The sequence below is a fragment of the Rhinolophus ferrumequinum genome, chromosome 20, assembly GCF_004115265.2.
Source record: "Rhinolophus ferrumequinum isolate MPI-CBG mRhiFer1 chromosome 20, mRhiFer1_v1.p, whole genome shotgun sequence".
In the NCBI taxonomy this organism is placed as follows: domain Eukaryota; kingdom Metazoa; phylum Chordata; class Mammalia; order Chiroptera; family Rhinolophidae; genus Rhinolophus; species Rhinolophus ferrumequinum.
This window is the reverse complement of record NC_046303.1, coordinates 40840741-40858727: the sequence shown is the minus strand read 5'-3', so window position 1 is coordinate 40858727 and position 17987 is coordinate 40840741. Positions and strand designations below refer to the sequence as shown.

General features: G+C 34.6%; 1 protein-coding gene across 2 annotated transcripts in view; it reads right to left on the bottom strand.

The window, feature by feature from the left end:
* SEMA3E (semaphorin 3E) overlaps window positions 1-5679 on the bottom strand; it is a 247692-nt gene extending 242013 nt beyond the window's left edge. Inside the window, exon 1 of one of the 2 annotated variants that reach the window (XM_033088911.1) lies at window positions 4960-5679. In XM_033088911.1, coding sequence (XP_032944802.1) covers window positions 4960-5074 — 115 coding nt within the window. In that variant the 5' untranslated portion in view covers window positions 5075-5679. The remainder of the gene's footprint in view (window positions 1-4959) is intronic. The other variant, XM_033088912.1, reaches the window with a different exon arrangement.
* Between the last annotated feature and the right edge of the window lie 12308 nt (window positions 5680-17987).

The following is a 17987-nucleotide window of genomic DNA, read 5'->3' as shown; positions in this document are numbered from 1 at the left end:
CTTTTTCTAACGCTGACTTCTCTGATCCTATTTCTATACTAAAGCATAACTCATTTGTCCACTGTAAAACCCAACATCCAGATAAGAACTGAGCAACTCATAGAGTTATTCAGGGTCATCTGTATGTCCAGATACACCTCTGTGAAGTATGGGCAATATTTGCTTTTAACAACATAATAAAAATACAAAGAATAGCACTATCTAAAATCCTTGCATAGATTCCCTCTACAGAAAGTACATTCTGTGTAAACCAAACTGAAAAAAAAAAAAAGTAATTTCTTTCATCTTATCCAATGGGTTATTTATTTATTATTATTTGTTTTAATATAAATGGTTTGTAAGAAATCCACCACTTAATTCTCATTGATTCTCCCCGATGGAGATCTGGGCATTGAAGGTTTGTGTTTGCTCTCAGGTCCTATTTAACTACTTTCTTTATGAATCATGCTTTATGACGAGTTTTTATTTGTTAACCACACAGGGATGTGTGACGAATGTTACTATTGATAATACCTAGTTACTGGCTCAGGAACAAAAGCTATGAGCTGGGTCAGGAAAAACTGGCTCAGTCACTTAACTCTTTTTTATTTGCTCTGGATGTAAAATAAATACCATAGCCTCCAGGATGATCATTCAAAAGTTTTATATATAATTGTGATCTTCTAGAATTCCTTCTCATTTTTTTTCCATATAAAAGGGACAACTTTCTAAAACGTGTGGTGTAAAGTGAATATGTGTAATAAATGGATATATGCACATTTTTATAGTAAAAAATTTTTGGCCACGTATCTTGGAAAACGCACAGATGCTGTAATCATCTTCTAAATTATTATAACTAGAGGTCAAAGTAGGGAAAGTGGGATTTGGAGTGAATGCAATGTATCAGGATAAACCATACATTTTAGGCTAGTTAAGACCAACTTCTTCTGTATTCTATATTAGCATTATCCTAGCACTTACTGATATTCAAACCCATGCCATTCCCAAGGGTTTTTTTCTCTTTAGGACACATTTCTTTCCTACCTTCTCAGTTTATAGCAGTCTGCAGGAAACATTAATAATGTAATTTTTAGGTTATAAAGTGCTTCCACAGATAGTGTTGTTCCATTTGATCCTCTCAAAAACCCAGTAAGATATGCAGGGAAAGCTCCATTACTATCCCTATTTTCAAATCAAGGCATGTGGGGCACAGGCAATTACCATTAGCATAAGTGGGAGGACTAGAGCTGGAGTAGAGACCTGTGGCTTCAAATTCTGAGCTCTCTGAACTGTGACAAATCTGTATTAATTGGTTATAACGTCCAAATAACAGATAGACTAACACTCTCTTTCCACTTTCTGTATGTATGGATATATATTCAACGCTCAAATCTACATTTATAATGTCAACTTATTTTAGCAATGATCTTCTGCCATATCCATGCCTTTATTTAGCTATCTTTTCACCGAACATCCTGGGAGAACATCTTCAGCTTAAGCAGACATTCTCCCTTGGCTTCTGTGACTATGTCGTTCTTTATTGGGACTTTGATAAACTATCCCAAATGCCAAGCTCCCTGGATTGAATTTCTGGGGCTTTCCACATGCGCTACGATTTCTTCTTTGACTTGAGGCTTTGCTCATTTGTTTTCTTCTTTGAGCGCCATCATCAACATGGTTATTTTTACCTTCCCTGTAACCTCATTAATGCAGAATGGTGAAAGATCAGGAGAGAACAGACATCAACAGAGAGAAGCGGCTGAATCCACCAGATTCCTCTCCCTTTCTTCTCTCTTTCCTTCATTTCTGTCATGAGCATCATAGCTATTTTTCAAGGAAATTCTTGGGGTAGAATATTACACATTTGTATTAATCATACCAATATTACCCTCTTCAGGATATTGGCTATCATTCTTAAATATTCATAAACTTTTAAATACTTGCCTGACATAGCTAATCTCAACTCAAATCATTACTTAAAATTCTTACAGAGCAGGACAAAAATATTGCCATTTTAATCTTTGCTATCTCTTTATTTGTGAACCGATTTCATCTTGTACCTGTAAAATATATTAAAAGACATATACATTGCCCCAACAAGAGTAAGCATCTCATCTTTTTATCCACTAAACTTGCTCTATGTTAGCATATTTGCTTAATATTGAAGTGGAGTGAGTATTCAGTAAGAAGAGGGAGGAGTTCACTGTCATCTCACTGGGGCTGGAGAGCAGTGGGAAGTATGGCAGAAGATGCTCCACATCTCATATCAACTTGGTACCTTGTCTCCCTCCTTCTCTGCCAATTCTCCTTTTAGTCCTAATGGTCTCTTCCTCTCAAGCTCTGTTTAAGAACATGCTGCTTCCAGAGATAGACAGAGATGGAAGAGAGAGGAAAAGAGAAATTCTTGGGCCTTTTTTTGTTGGGGGGCAGGCGTATTTTTACATAATTTAACTCAAGCTTTGTATATGACAGTGCAACTTTCTCCTTCTCAGTCTTGTGGTATCAAGAGTCATCGTGATAATGGACGATACAAGAAAAAATGCTTGTTTTTTTCCCATGTGGCATAGACCACTGCTATGAAATGAATCCCTGGATTAATTCAGTAGGCCGCCTCCAGGGAGCCTTCAGGATTTCTCTGGTGGGGTCAGGCAATAATGAAGAGGCAATACATTGCTTATGTCTAGTGCCTCTTATTTTGAAGGACCATGCACCTGTTTATAATATTAACCATCTGATTCACCAGTACTGAAATTTTACCATTTCTGGTATCATTTAGGATAGCAAAAGATTATACTCTGAAATAGTCTCCCCTTCATTTTTGGACATCTCTACATGTCCACTGAATTCCAGAGTATATGGAGGTAAATGGGATCTTCATAGCATACAGATAGGACTGAATATCCCTGCTCTGGCAGTCCAGTGCTTTACCTGTCACTGAGGTACCCACTGGTGGTGCAGCAGGCATTTGCTGTTTCAGGCTGCATCTACAGTGTGATCTCTTCGCTGACTTTGCTACCTACACTGCACAAGTGAGAACATTCTATTTTCAGGTAACTCTATGCTGTCTTTGTATAAAAGCACAGTTTTGCCCATTTTCAGCTAGTGACAGTAAAACCAAAAGGAAATCTTGTAGGAGTTTTCATTCTAGTGTACACATAGACACTAGCAGTTCTACTCCCACACCATTTAACACAACTCATAAAATCAGTTACTGTTATTCCTTTGATTAAGAGAGATATAGTGAAGATGATCCTGATAACAATATTATGCATAGCATGATATTATGCATAGCATTTAGTTTTATTAGATAGTTCTGGTATGTTCTGACCAAATTCTAAGCCCTCTAATAAAATATTGAAATGAGATATCTTTGCAAACATATCGATATTGAGCTATCAAAAAACAAGTACCCTAATAATGAGTTACAAAAACATGAAAAACAGGCATAGCAGAATGGTAGCTTCCAAAGCTGACAGCTATCCACTTGTCTGCATAAGAAAAACAATCCATGTATTACCTTTTTTTCCACACCCTTAATTTTTCATATTCCATCACATCAAATTTTTACATTTTGAGATATTTGATCATAACTTCTTAGAAACATGCATTTTGATACGTATTATGACATATCTTCTCAAATCAAATGATGTGTGCTAATGCTAGGTACTACATGTTAAATATTTTAGAAATTTAGTGTCAATGTGTCTCTTAAGTTCATGTTACCTACTGGAGAGTGTTATAGGAAATCTATTTAAACTAAGAAAATATCCACAGATTTTAGCTATTCTAAAAATGAGAAATCTCTATAGTCAAAGTCAACTGTAAGTCGTCCAATAAAATGACAAAAAGATCAATTATGTCATATAAAACTGAGGCAGGCCTTCCTTTTTGTTTCTCCTTCTGGTAAACATTACACCTATATTTTAAAGATACAGGCTTCTGTTCTTTCTACAGTGGGGGACAATTTAAAAGCTTACACAATTGAAAGATGGTTCTTACGAAATTCTTATTGTTGCATCTGTTATCTGTCTCAATAGTTAATAATAACAAATACTTCTTTCCTGAAGATTCATTCCAAATTTCTTTTAGGTTAGTAAAGTCACTTTCTCAGAATGTGGTTTTGTTTGTTGCTTGTTTGTTTATTTGTTTGTTTACAGGAAGAATCACCAAACCTATTCATGACTGGCTTTTACTACTCCTGATGTAAAAGCTATCTTTTGATGATTTATTTATGACTAAATGCTGCTTTAAAAGACATAGTTGCAGAATAAAATATTTAAGCACTCTGACAGATCAGCAATTAAACAATATGAACTTACATTTAAAAGAATAGATGCTAGAGAATAGTATCTAATATTTTAATCAGTATATATCAGTTTACAAGGATTTGAAATAAACCAAATATTTTTTTCCACACATAAAAAAATCTAATAATCAATTCAAGAAGAAAGCTAATTTATATGTTGTTAGTCATTTTAATTACATGATGATCACTTTGTTATCATGGTAAGGAATCGTTTTGCTTCTTGGGTATTTTCATTTCTCCTTGTCTCATTCCCATTATGGACAACACAAAACAAAAAACCAATTGCACCTCTATTTACCTAAAGCTCTTCCCAACAACCTTGTTTCCCATAATGCATAAACTGGTCTTTAAATACCAACTGATAACTTGGTGGATTCAACCCCTCAGGCTATTTACAACCTGCTTCTGTTATGTCTGCTAGTTAGTGAACTTCTCATGAATAAAACCTAATATTTACAAGACAAAAATAGCATCTCTAAGTTGGCACGTGATTTTGCATCACCTTCAGCTGTGGTAAGTATGACATATTAATTAGAGGTACTTAGAATCTTAAGTCACTTTTGCAATAATATTTTTCAGTTGCATTTTAAGGTCCTGTGAAGACCAAAGATCTTTCTTAAATGACTTTAATTTTTTTTTTTTTTTAAACAAAAGGATCTGAAAAGGTGACCTACCTTTATGTGTCAGGCGTAACCGGGGGTGAGTGGTATCAGCTGTGTGACCTCCTGCTCTGAGCTCCAGTAAGTAACCCCATAGGAGCCAGGTGAGAAGGCACCCAGCAGATGCCATGCTGCCGTGCTCGCGGTGCAAGCCCTCTGATCCTCAATTTAAGGCGGGTTTGAGTTTTACTTAGGACTCCCCTCCAGGGGCAGCGTGGGAGAGGCTTTGTCAGAAATTGAACGCGTTGTCATCAGAAAGCACAGTTCCAAAGTGCCATTTGTCAGGCGGTATTTAGATATGCAAAACCTGGCTTTCCACAGGACAGTTGTTTATAAGCCTGGAGCAAGAGGACATTCCAAGGAAGGAGTCTTCAGAGTCATGTCCTGTCTAGCGCTGTCTCCAGTAACTACGCGGGTAGATTCAGGAAGAAACTGTATTTTTTAGTCACTTCTGCGAGCGGTTCATTGAGGAAAAAAAGCCCCCAGCACAGGCAGTGCCTTCCCCCCAGTGAAGCTCTTCTTTTCTGGCTCTTTAAAGCCTCTCAGAAGTCAGCCTCTTGCACCGACTTGCCAAACAGCGAGTTTTAATTCACCTTTCACCTTGCTAATTAAAAAGAAGTGTCATTCCCTCTAGGAGTTGCAGGATCCACCCAGCAGGGATGCCGTTCTGTCACCGGTCTGTGTTTACAGGGAAAGTTCAGGCAGGGTTGAGCTGCTTACTTGCTGTTTCTAGGAAGTGTTTCTGGTGCACGTGCCGGCTCCCACCCGCCCTCCCAGTAGGACTGGCCCCACGTCACTCAGCAGCAGGAGGAAAGTCCGCGATTTGATGGGAAAGGGGGAATCAGGAGGGAGAACGGTGTATAATAGGCTGATTATTTAAGACTATATAACAGAAGAGGGTGTGTGTCAGGAAGGGCTTTTAAATGCTCGGTCACCAAGATAAACTCTTAAATAAATACAAATTCATTTTAAATAATCAATTTGTCACCATCTAGTACACACATTGAGTTTTAAAAGGAGTTTCCACTGATTACCCCCCCACACACACACACACATTTATGGCTTTTTATATTGATTACATCTTACAAATGTTATTTTCAACTCTTGTGAGGGAAATGTGTTTAAAGAGCCTGAAAAAAAATGTCATCTGTGATTGTTTCATAGATGTGTTGGAACAAGATTATTTTGCTTAGGCGAATTCTTCAAATCAATTAAAAACAAGTCCTTTAAAAAAAGAAAAAGAAAAGAAAAGCAAGTTATAAATTTCACCTCAAATTTAAGAACAATTAATTTTTCAAGGGATTTTCTTCTACATAAGTACAAAGTAACTACAATAAAGTTCAGATTCTCTACCCAACAGACCCCAGTAAAGCAGGTATCAGAAAACTAAAGATGTGAAATACCTTAAAATTCAACTGCTATGCACTTTCAGAGTTTATTTTCCTAGACACTACGTTTGTGTAAATAAGCTTAACACAATAGGTCAACTTTACAATCTACTTTCAATCAATCTCATAAAATAAACCAAACACTCTGTAGCTGTTGGCATGGGAATGAAATGTATTGTTTTAAGATACCAATAAACTTGAATAGATATTTGATTTGACAGCTGAGACTTGAATGGTAAACCACATAATTTCAACTATGATAAATTTTTCTTATTCTGTATTTTAAATGATAATGATTAAGGATACTTTTTGAGAATTATGTTTTAAAATCAGGTTATTATAACAAAAAGATAACATGGGCTACCCTGATATCGCATATTATATATAAGCAAATGTAGAGATAGGTACTCTCTACCCATTTTCATAGACATGGTATGTTCTTTTACAAGCAGAACATATTTAGCAAAATGTAAATGTCACTGGATATTATAAATAATTAGATTTCCAAGCTCTAAAAGGATAACAGACTCTAAACATTATTTAGCAGTAAAGTAACATGAAGTATTTAGAGACTTTTAAACTGGGGTGGTCTCTGTAGGCACTTGCATATTTTAAAAGCCAGTCTGATGAGCTACAGAACTAAAGGTTGCTCTAAATGTGATATACTGTACTTTTGGAATCCTCTTTAATGTTCTCCACAAATTGAAGTAACTAGAAAGTAAATAGCAGCTGGTTTCGAGAAAATTACATATGATGCATAGAATTTTTATTACAAATATATAGCTACTCTCATACAACTGAAATTCTACATAAGATTACACAGTGCCTGTCCTAAATCTATTATAGAACTGAGGCCATATAAGATGTATCCAATTTCATTAGGATACAAAATTCACACCATTAAATGTCCATGGAGGAATAAAAGTTAGAGATGCCAGTTACATACACGTGCATACAAGCTACATACCAAGACTCATTTTCAGTTTTACCTGTTATCCTTCAGATTAGGTTAGTACAATTTGTCACATGCCAGAATAATGAGTTCCTTTAGGTTTCTCAAAACATGCTTTGGTTTATCCTCAATGTCATAGCTTATTCCCTTTAATTCCTTTATATATCCTTCTACCTTTCTCTCTAGCCTGTAGAAAATATATAGGTGATGCCAAAAAAAAAAAAAAAAAGACTGTTGAAAACAAAACAAAACAAAACAAAAAAAACTAAGCATCCAGAAGTGTACATGTGGCTTTAGCCACTGGCAACGGAATGAGGAGTCTTTGACACCAAATCAGTCATTTACATCATAAAATAAAACAAGAATCCTCAGGAACAGGATTTATCATCCATTGACATTTTTTGAGAGTAAAAGAGTCTTCTATTAATCATTACTACAAACCAAAAATATTATAGACAAATCTGGACATCAAAGTCACCCTACTTGGGAGAGATTTCTAGGTATCATTGGAAAACATGGCAATGCAAAAATTAAAAAACAAAACAAACAAACAAACAAAAAACTGATTTGCCACCAACAGTGAATGAAGAGATTTAGTGAACAAAAGAGCTTTGGGACCAGCAACAATAGCTGTAGGTAGTATTATATTTAATTTGAGAGGAATTAGACTACTAGTTTGAATACATTAGACAACATGAAAAACTAGGTGAGAAGACAAATGGCAATTTGTAGGTACTGCCTGCCAGATCCTATGTCTCATTCCAAAATGTTAACCCTTTATTGCCAGTCTCACTACACTGTATGAAGAGCAAGGTCAGTCTGGCAGTGAGAGAAAAAAAGGGAAAATAAGTACTCGTCAGGAGTTCCACACTCATCATGGTAGCTTCTGTCCCTGGTTCCCCAATTTTAACAGTAACTGGCCTCTGAAACAATCCTTCCCAGTCTATGTTCCCAGAATATCTGCTGCTGAATCCTGGAGAGTATTTGTTAAAAGAGCAAATTCCTGTGCTCCATCTCATGTTCCCAGTTTGCCTAAAGTTGTATGTACTAAAATTTGAGTTTTACAGTTATTCCTTGAGGTCAGTGTTATTCAAACATTAAACATCTGTTTACCACTTTAACCATTTTTATCATAATAATATAGGATCTACAATTAAAGTTTAACTTAAATTTATGCAAAATTAAACCATCACCTCATAGTCTTGATGTGTTACATATATTTTTCAAATACTTGTGAAAAACAGCAAAAAATTTGAAACTTTATCTCTGTACTACTTAAAATTTATCACATACGGTGGGAGAGAATACTAACTAATCACCTCAAGACTATCCATTCTTTCCTTCCTATCCAGGAAGATGGAAGATAGATAGATATCTATCTATCTGTATTTCCCAGCTCCTTGACAGTAATGTGAAGCCATTTCACTAATTTTGACCAAATAAATGCAAGCAAAAGTGATGTATGTCACATCTGGCTGTGGCAGTGAAATACTTTTAAATAATTCTTCTGTCTCTTTCAAGTCCTTTCTAAAGCAATGGAGGAAGCCTTATGTTAAATGGTGAAACCATGAGATTGAAACATCCTGAATCCCTGCATTAGGGACAATTGTCCTGGAAAGTTACCCAGACCCACAGTAGGCTTTATATGAGCAAGAACTAAACATATGCTATGTTAAGCTGTTAGGTTTATTTGTTGCCACAGCATAGCGTAGCCTCTCCTGACTAAATACATACACTTTACCTACTGTACTTTGGAAAACATGCTGTTGGAAACATATCTAGGCACTGATACTATAGTCTTTCCTATCTGTCACTAAAACTACTTCAGCAAAAGTGACAGCCACTGAAAGATGTGGCTACTTGAGGGCTAAGTAAGACTAAAATGAGTACTGACATCACTTTTAGAATGGGATGGGATATGTCCTGGGATCTTCCAATTGAACATTGTACACAGAAATGATGTCATAAACAGTATTTATAGGTGAAAAACATAGTACTACATCTCAAGAACATTATGATTGAAACCATTAATAGACCAATGTATCACAATAGCAATGATGACGATCCTATGTAGAACTAAAGATAAACTTTATATACAGTGGCCATGGCATTTCAGGTTCACTAATCCTTCTTCTGCTCCTGCTCACCCTGCTATCTGGAGAATCTCAAATGCCCCAGTATGGCCTGCTGGCCTGCTATTGTTGTTGCTGCCGCCCTCACTACTGCTGGGTTTTATCGCCAAGACTGCTGAGGTGTTTATTGGTCGGTCAGTTCAGATGCCTTATTTCAAAGAATTTGTGAGGGTTCCAGAAGTCTGGATTGACTATTTCCCACATTCACTGATTCAAGACGATGAGGAAAAGATAGGCAACTAAATTACTCCTGATTTGTATGGAGTAGGGCGCTCTTCAATCAGTATCATCCAGGATCCTTGCCTAAAAGAGATTTGGCTGATGCCGTTCTTATGCCATAATTCAAATAGCTAACAATTGGCCTCTTATTTTTCCATTTTGACCATCTATTCTGAAAAAAAAAAAAAAAAGACTCATAAAATTTGAGCAAAATGTATACTTTATAGAATTTAAATTTCTTTGTTTCTGACTTACACTAGGTTTATTCTCTTTTTTTCCCCCCCAGTCTTTGACAATAAAGAAAAGCAGAAGTATTCTGAGCATTTTGTGCCAAGTAAGGGCCTTAATTGATTTTAATCAAAGGACAGTAATGTTTCTTATGCCCTTTCTATGGCAAAATAGAATTATTATGTGTGTCATTAACACTGAAAACCCTTTAATTTGTAGATTCTGAGAGGTTTCCTATATTCTTCCTTAGAGAATTCCTAAAAAAAACAGAGCTCCAATTATTGCTTTAAAAAAATGTAACATAAACTTCCATCATATATTGTAATTTATTGTTTTTCTTATGTCTGTTGTAACATATTTTGTGAGTCATTGGTGGCACTGATAGTGAATTGTTTATAGTTGTTTATAATGACTAGTATCCTCCAAACCTAACACCATACATGAAACTAATTCCATTTTAATTTGTTATTTTCTATATGCTAGGCACCATGCAAGGCACATTCATACAGAATTCAGTTTAACCCAGACAACAACCCTATGCAATAGATACTATTTTTATTACCACTTACACATAAGAAGAATATGAGATATAGATGTTAAGTAACTTGCCTGAGGTGAAATACTAGTATGGGACAGAACCATCATTTTAAACCCAGATTCCAGGGGCCTGTGTTCCAACCATAACAATTGTCTTTGAGGAGAATATTATTTAGATAAGCCTTCATGAGGGCTCTTACAAATTACTGGCATTAACAGGAACTTATCTGTAATAAATTTTAATAACAAACTATATATGGTTTTAAAATAAAAACCTTTCAAGCAGCTGCTGCTTCAGTCAACAACCAGCCTCAGTGATTAAACTCACGAGGTAAAGGCATCCATCCAAGCTTGTATCAGATGGGAGAGCATACTCTGTTCATTTCATTTCAGGTTACAGAGTGTCAGCTGTACAAATTGTAGAATTGTAGTGATTTGTTTAGGTGATCAGTTACTGGCCTTTGGAGGTTATTAGGCTTGACAAGAATCTTCTTAGCTTGGTAATCAGGTACAACACTGGAGCTAAAAACAGCAGGTACAATTATTAAAGAACAAATTTCTAAGAGAACTAAGAAAATAGGAATTTTAAGAAAAATTGTCAGGTAATAATAGTCATTCATATTTGTGTATATATATATCTATATAGAGAGATATAAATGTATATGTATATAAGCACACACACACACACACACACACACACACACACACACACACACACACTTTTGCTTACAAGAGAAGAAAGACATTTCCAAGAAAGGATTTAAGGATAATATATCACTTACAAATAGTTACTGATGTTTATATTATTTTGTCCAAAAGATTCCAAAATTTTCAAATAATGTTAACACTAATGTATCTAAAATAAAGATAACATTTTATACTTAGTCCACATAAGAAACAGACTCAGTATGAGTCCATTTATAAGTGCCATAAACTGCAGGTAAAAAGTTACCCATTCCCTGGCTTCTTTAATCTCATTCTAGAATTTAAGACCACCTATATTTTTTGTCTTCCTGGAATGAAGTGATAGAATTTTTTCAAGGTCAGTTGCTGGATTATTTACTTAAGAAGGGTACAGGGGAGGTAAGAGGGAGGAAAGTAAGAGATAATTCAAAGTAATTTAATATTTTTTTTTCTTTATTTGAAGTCTTAAATCCTCATTGATTTTCTCTATGATCTCCAAATGCTTTTTAGTTACAACTGCTAAAGCCAGACTCAAACCAGTTACAATTTATTTAATAAATATATTATTGAGGGTGTGATATTTGCAAGGCACTCTATATAGCTTAAGATATTTAGAGACCAACAATTAGTTTCTTTCTGGTAATTATTTGGATCATTTCTTTAATTGTTCACTTTTGACAGAAGATATATGGCCAATGTGTAAGCTTAACGTGAAGAAAACATTACGAAAGAAGAAAAGAAAGGACTTAGATAAAGCCAATGCAATTATCCATTAGTCAGTTGGCAAGAAACTAAGTAAAAAAGCCAAATATTTTGCAATATATTATAGTATCTTCAATTGTCATACAGTTGGCAGATGGATATAAAATTTTATACATCACATAAAACTGCCATCAACTCAATGAATATACCTGTTTCACATTAAAATAAGTGGAAACAAGCACTAACTTTAAAGTTGTGAAGAATCTGACAGAAAATCGGAATATTCAAAATAAATCATACTTTGGCTATGAAAGTGCACTTTAGAGTTCAAAGGAATCACAATGACCAAAGCGAAAACCTGGCAGAGGTCCTATGAAGCCTCCTTTCCCCCAAGGACTTCCTTTTCTTAACACCACTCCAAATAACCATCCATGGAAGAGAGAAAATAATACATAGAGAAAAAAAAAAAGAACGTGACATTGAACCTATTGGTGAGATCTCCAAGATGAAAAAAGAAATCTGAACTCATTATTTTATGTCACCTTTTATTTTGCTTTACTGTCATTTCTACACGTGATTTGGCAAAGCTATGATTGTGCATGAGACGGATTTTTCATAAGGCAGGATTTCAGGTACAGTGCCTTTTTATTTGAACCTGTTGTCTCATTATTCAAATTGTTTTTGATGGGCAGGATGAGTGGTAATTTTGCATCACCAAGTAATTCCTACTTGTGTCCCAGCACAAAACGCCAGCACCATGTGGAGGCCAAGGCTGGTACTACATGTTTTCAGTTGTAAACAAAACCCTATTACAAGCCTTTTCTTGCTCACAATTTGTTTCTTATTACAAAATAGTGTGCTTTATCCAATAATAATATGACACTCTACACTCTGAACATAGCCACTTTTCATGGCTGACAGAATGGGTTTTGCCAGTTAAAGGGAAAAGGGTATAAATGTTCCTTGTAAAAATGTTTCTTTAAGACTCAAAAAACAGGAAGATTTCTGTTCAAGAAATCTTTTCTGAACAAAAGGCTTAGGATTTTGAAGAGATAACCAAAAATGTGTCAGAAACAAAGGTAACAAATAGGAAAGCATGTCTTGCGAAAATGTACTGATTAAAATTTGGCAAACAATTGAAAACCCAATAGTTTGGAAAACTCTAAATTTCATCACCGCTAATTTTATGACTATTGTGTCTCATAACTAAAGGTTCTCTAATATTATTATTACTATGGCACAATGATATAATTGCATATAAATATGTTCTGTTTATATAATCCCATATGTTAATAAGCAATAAATAATGCAAAAAAATATGAGCAGAAAATGTTAACTGCTCTAAAGCTCAACCTCACTCCACTTGCTTGCCAAAACATTAAAAATAAAACAATGTCTTTCCCTAGAGATTTAAACGGAAAGAATATTTCAAGCTAGAATTGCACTTTGTATTAGATAAGACTGAGAAATTAGCATGTTTCCAAGAATAAATTAGTTTTTTGAGCATAGAGCTATGCCTAAAATTAATTATACGAGAATTTCAATAAATTGCTTAATGATCTGAAGGTGGATTATTTATCATTGTAAAGAAGGTATAAAAGTAGAATTTCAATAAAATCTGTACACTTTAAATGAAATTTCAATAACTGAGCATGAAAAGTTAATTGGTGTATTGTATTCTTATAATAAGCTTGATAAGTTTTATCCAGGACTAAACACAAGAAACAACAATGTGTGTTGCAAACAAAGATGAAAATCAAATTAAAAGATTTTCTGAGTGATGTAAGTTTTAAAATAAAAAGTTAACTTTACCAATTATTTTCAATGAAGTAAGCTTTACAGCATTAAAAACATAGCATATCTATTTCTACCTGATTAAAATTATGCTGATTTGCTTAAATTTGCAGCATGCATTTTCCTATAGTTTTTAACTATAACAATATTAACAACTATATATGAGACTAATTCAAATATAATTTTACCCATTCTAAATAAGCAGTCAAGTAAACTAAATGTCTCTCCTAGAATTTTCTGTTATTCCCATTCTTCAGTTTGCAACTCCTTGCATCAATTTAAGCTTTTTCTATAGGACCAAATAATTCATCTCTATTGGACAAACCCCAACCTCATGGAAAAACGTAGTAGTAACATTTCCCATCTTAAAAAAATAAATCTTTCCCTATCCTCACTTATCCTCCAGCTAAAGACTCATTTCTGAGTCCCATTTTATAGTTAAATTCCTTCAAAATATTGTCACACTCTATCTTCATTTGTTCACCTCTCATTTTCTCTTGAATCCACTCTAGCACTTTGAATTAGGTTTGGTTGAATTAGGTCAGGTGGTTAAAACCGAAAACAACAGTCATTTAAATAGGACAAATTTGATTTCTCCCTCTTGCAAACCCAGTCCAGAGGTACGTCCAGGGTTGATGTGGCAGAATAATGAACTAACTAACTAATGAATAAGTAACTCAATAAGTAACTCACCTTCTATCTTGTTGCGTATCCATCTTCAGTGGGTTGTTTCCATCTCACAGTCCAAGCTTCTTTGCCACCAAAAATAATTAGGAATTAATGAAGAAGGACATGTCCTCTGTATTTTAGGATACTTCCTAGAAACCCTCATATTCCTGATCTCTAAATTTTTGAGTGCCACAGGATTCAAACCTACAACCTCATTTCTTCTCTATCTATATTCTGTGTATATTCTATTGACGGATTTGCAAGGTGTCAACTTGGCTAAGCTGAATTACCTTTCCCAGAGTTCCCTTTCTTACCTATTTCTACTTATGTTGAGTCAAAAGGCAAACAAACTCTTGAGAGATTTGAAGGGTGGAAGAGAAACAAAAGTCATTTTGTAACATATATTTTGCTTTATTTGCATCTACAACTTTTCTACCTTCCCAGGAACCACCTTCAGCTTTTCCATTTCCTGGACCAGGTGTGTGTGTTTAACTCTACAGCTAAGGGCCCTGGCTTCTGCTGGACACCCATATCATCAAGGTCAGAGGCACCAACTGCTGACATGGGTTTCAGTCTGTCCTCACTGGGTTCAAGTTCGTGTTTGTGGATTCCAGCTTGTTTTTCCTCTCCCACGTATTCTTCTTCTCTTCTAACTGCCTGATCTGTATACTTAAATGTCTAGCATCAGACATGAAGACACCAGCTTTACATACTTTCCAGACATTCTACTTCTTCAGTTGAACCCTAAATGCATTCTCTAGTAATCTCATCCAAGTCCATAGCTTTTCATAACATCTAGGTGCTGAGGACCCCAAATTTACATCAATACACTCAGCCCCTCAACCCCTCCACTGAACTCAAACAGATTTGTATATCTAATTGCCTTCTAGATAGTTTCACTTGGATTTTGACATACATCTTTACCTTAATATGTTCAAAGCAGAACTGTTGGTTTCTTACTCTCTGTTTCCACCTCAATCTGTAAACCTACTTCCCCCACCCCAGTAAACGGAAATATCTAGGTCCCTTCTCACCAATGCTTTTCTGCTCCATATCATTTAGAATAAAAGTCAAATCCTCATAGCGGTCAATGAGGTCCTTCTTGATCTGGATTCTGCCTTGTCTTCCACCTTATCTATCATGCTTCTTCTCCCTCACCCCACCAGAACCACATAACTCCTGTGATCATTCTCAAACTACTGGGCACACTCCCGCTTCAGAGCTTTTGCTCTTGCTGTTTCCTCTGCCTATAAGGCTTTACCCTCAGAAATCCATGTCTTATCTCATAATAATTCTAAAGTTTTATTACAAGTCAAAAAGAAGGCATAATTACTAAGAAAATAAATGCTGAACATAATTACATTATAATTCATAATGCTAAATGCTAATTTTGTGTATTTCAATCATCTAAGAGCATCAAATATGTATAATGATGTTTTCATATAAAACAATTTTTTCAGACCAATATTTAGAGTAAAAAGCTATGTTTTAAATCCTGCTTTAATACTATGTAGCTGAGTGTCCTTAATCAAAATATTAAGTTTTCTGAGTTTTATTTTCTAGCTTCTGTAATGGAGATAGTTATAATAAGTAAGCTTAAGTAGAATAACTATTTTGAAACTGATATGATTATATTCAAAGCTTTACAAAGCTTTTTCTATATCATTTTGTATTAATAATAAAATACTTAAATAAGTTCTTTTTCAATTTTTGTGGTGTATGAAAAGATCTGTACAAAGATCTCTAAACATGTTAGCTTTTTTTCCCCTACTATTTGAACAATGGGTTAAAATATTTTATTTCTTTTAAAAACTCTTATTGGGTACTTCTTCAAACAACATTACAAAAAGATAATTGATTTTTCAAGATTTAAATAACTTGGCTCTTGTGTCATTGCTAACGTTCCATATATTCAGAGGCATTGCAATAGATATGGAATGTCTCCTGTGTATTGTCTAGGAGGTATGGGTACTAGGCAACCCAATACCTCTCCACTCCCATTAATGAAATGAATGACCTTTGTAGAAAGACAATCTAGCCTCTCAGAATAAAAGAGAGCTAATATCTTACAATCGATATAGGAACACATTTTCAACATGGTCAGAATTTAAAGGAGTATAAAACATTTTTGAAAACTATGCTGAAAAATGTAACCTGCAGAGCAAAATATTTTATAAAATCTGTATCTTAGAGAAGTTTCATTTGTTTTAGGGATTTCTTTCTTCATAAAAATAGACTCATTCAGCGATTTAAAAATTATTCATTGCTTACATGTTGGGAAAAATTATATTTATTCTGACCAAATTTACGTTCCTTGATTAGGTAACATTTCCATGTAAAGCCTGGGCACATACTCACCTCAATGTATTCATCTCAATGTACTCATTTACTCATTACCTACTGAAGAATGAAAGAACAAATAAATAAAATAAAATATATCAAATACTTCAAGTTAAGATTAGGTTAAGTTTTATTACTATGAGAAGTGAATAAGTGAACAAAGAATTTTGGGGGGCTGATGAATATATTCCCTATCTTGATTATAGTGATTATTTCACACGTGTCAAAATATCGATTGTAAATCTTAAGTATGTGTGCTTTATTGTATATCAATTATACCTCAACAAAGCAGTTTTAAGATTAATAATTACAATATTAAGTATAAATTTTGAACTTATAAAATGTTTTAGAATATAATCATGCAAGATGAGCCTATCATACCGAAATTATGAAAAGAAAAAAATTTAATCTTCATACTCTATTCTGAGTATAAGTAAGATGATCATTTAAAACTATGTTTGATTATTAACATATACTCCTGATATAACAAAAAATTTGTGTGACAAATAATCATTTGTTCCTTTTAGCTCTAACCAAGACCTTGTTTTGTTGAGAATAAAGCTTCAAAATTCATCTCTTCCTCCCACAACAGGGAACTTCAAGTTTCCCACCACTCCGGTCTAGAAGAGTGGAGACAGCAGCAACAAGACTACATGTTCAGTACCCATCCTTTTCAGAGACAATTGCTTATTCTCTTCTTAAAAAGTTTTGCTCTTTTGGAGCCTATACCTTTTGAACTAACCACTCTCTTCTCATTGATGCTGCCTACAGCATCTTGATTAACTCCAATTTTCATCAGAGACTATGGCATTTATCTCTTGACATTCTAAATAATTTCAGTATTCAAGAGATTGACTTACCCAACATTTTCAATTCCTTGACCTTCTAATGACAAATGATTAGCTTCTCCCTAAGCATCAACCTCATGGGTACAACCTAGATATTTTTGTTACAAAATTGCTCCATTTCCAAAACCATTAATTCTGTAACCATCCTCAGAGCAAAAACTCCTTTACCCCAAGTTTCATTTCCCAAGTTTCGATTTCTAAACCTCAGACACCAGAGAGCAAGTAGTTCATGTTTTGCACACATAGAGTCCCTGCCTCAACTACTCGACTCTACTGGTGTAGTGCAAAAACAGCTGTAGACAATATGTAAACAATGGGCGTGGCTGGGTTAGAATATCAGACTTTTTTCATGGACACTGAAGCTTGCATTTCTTACAGTTTTTACATGTTTCAGAATATTATAACTTTGATGTTTTTTCAAACATTTAACAATGTGAAAAACATTTTTTAGCTGCAGGCTATCCAAAAACAGGGCCATATTTGGCCTGCGGGCTGTCATTTGCAAACCCTGCTCTATCTCATCAGGACCTTTAGATTACTCACCAGTTGA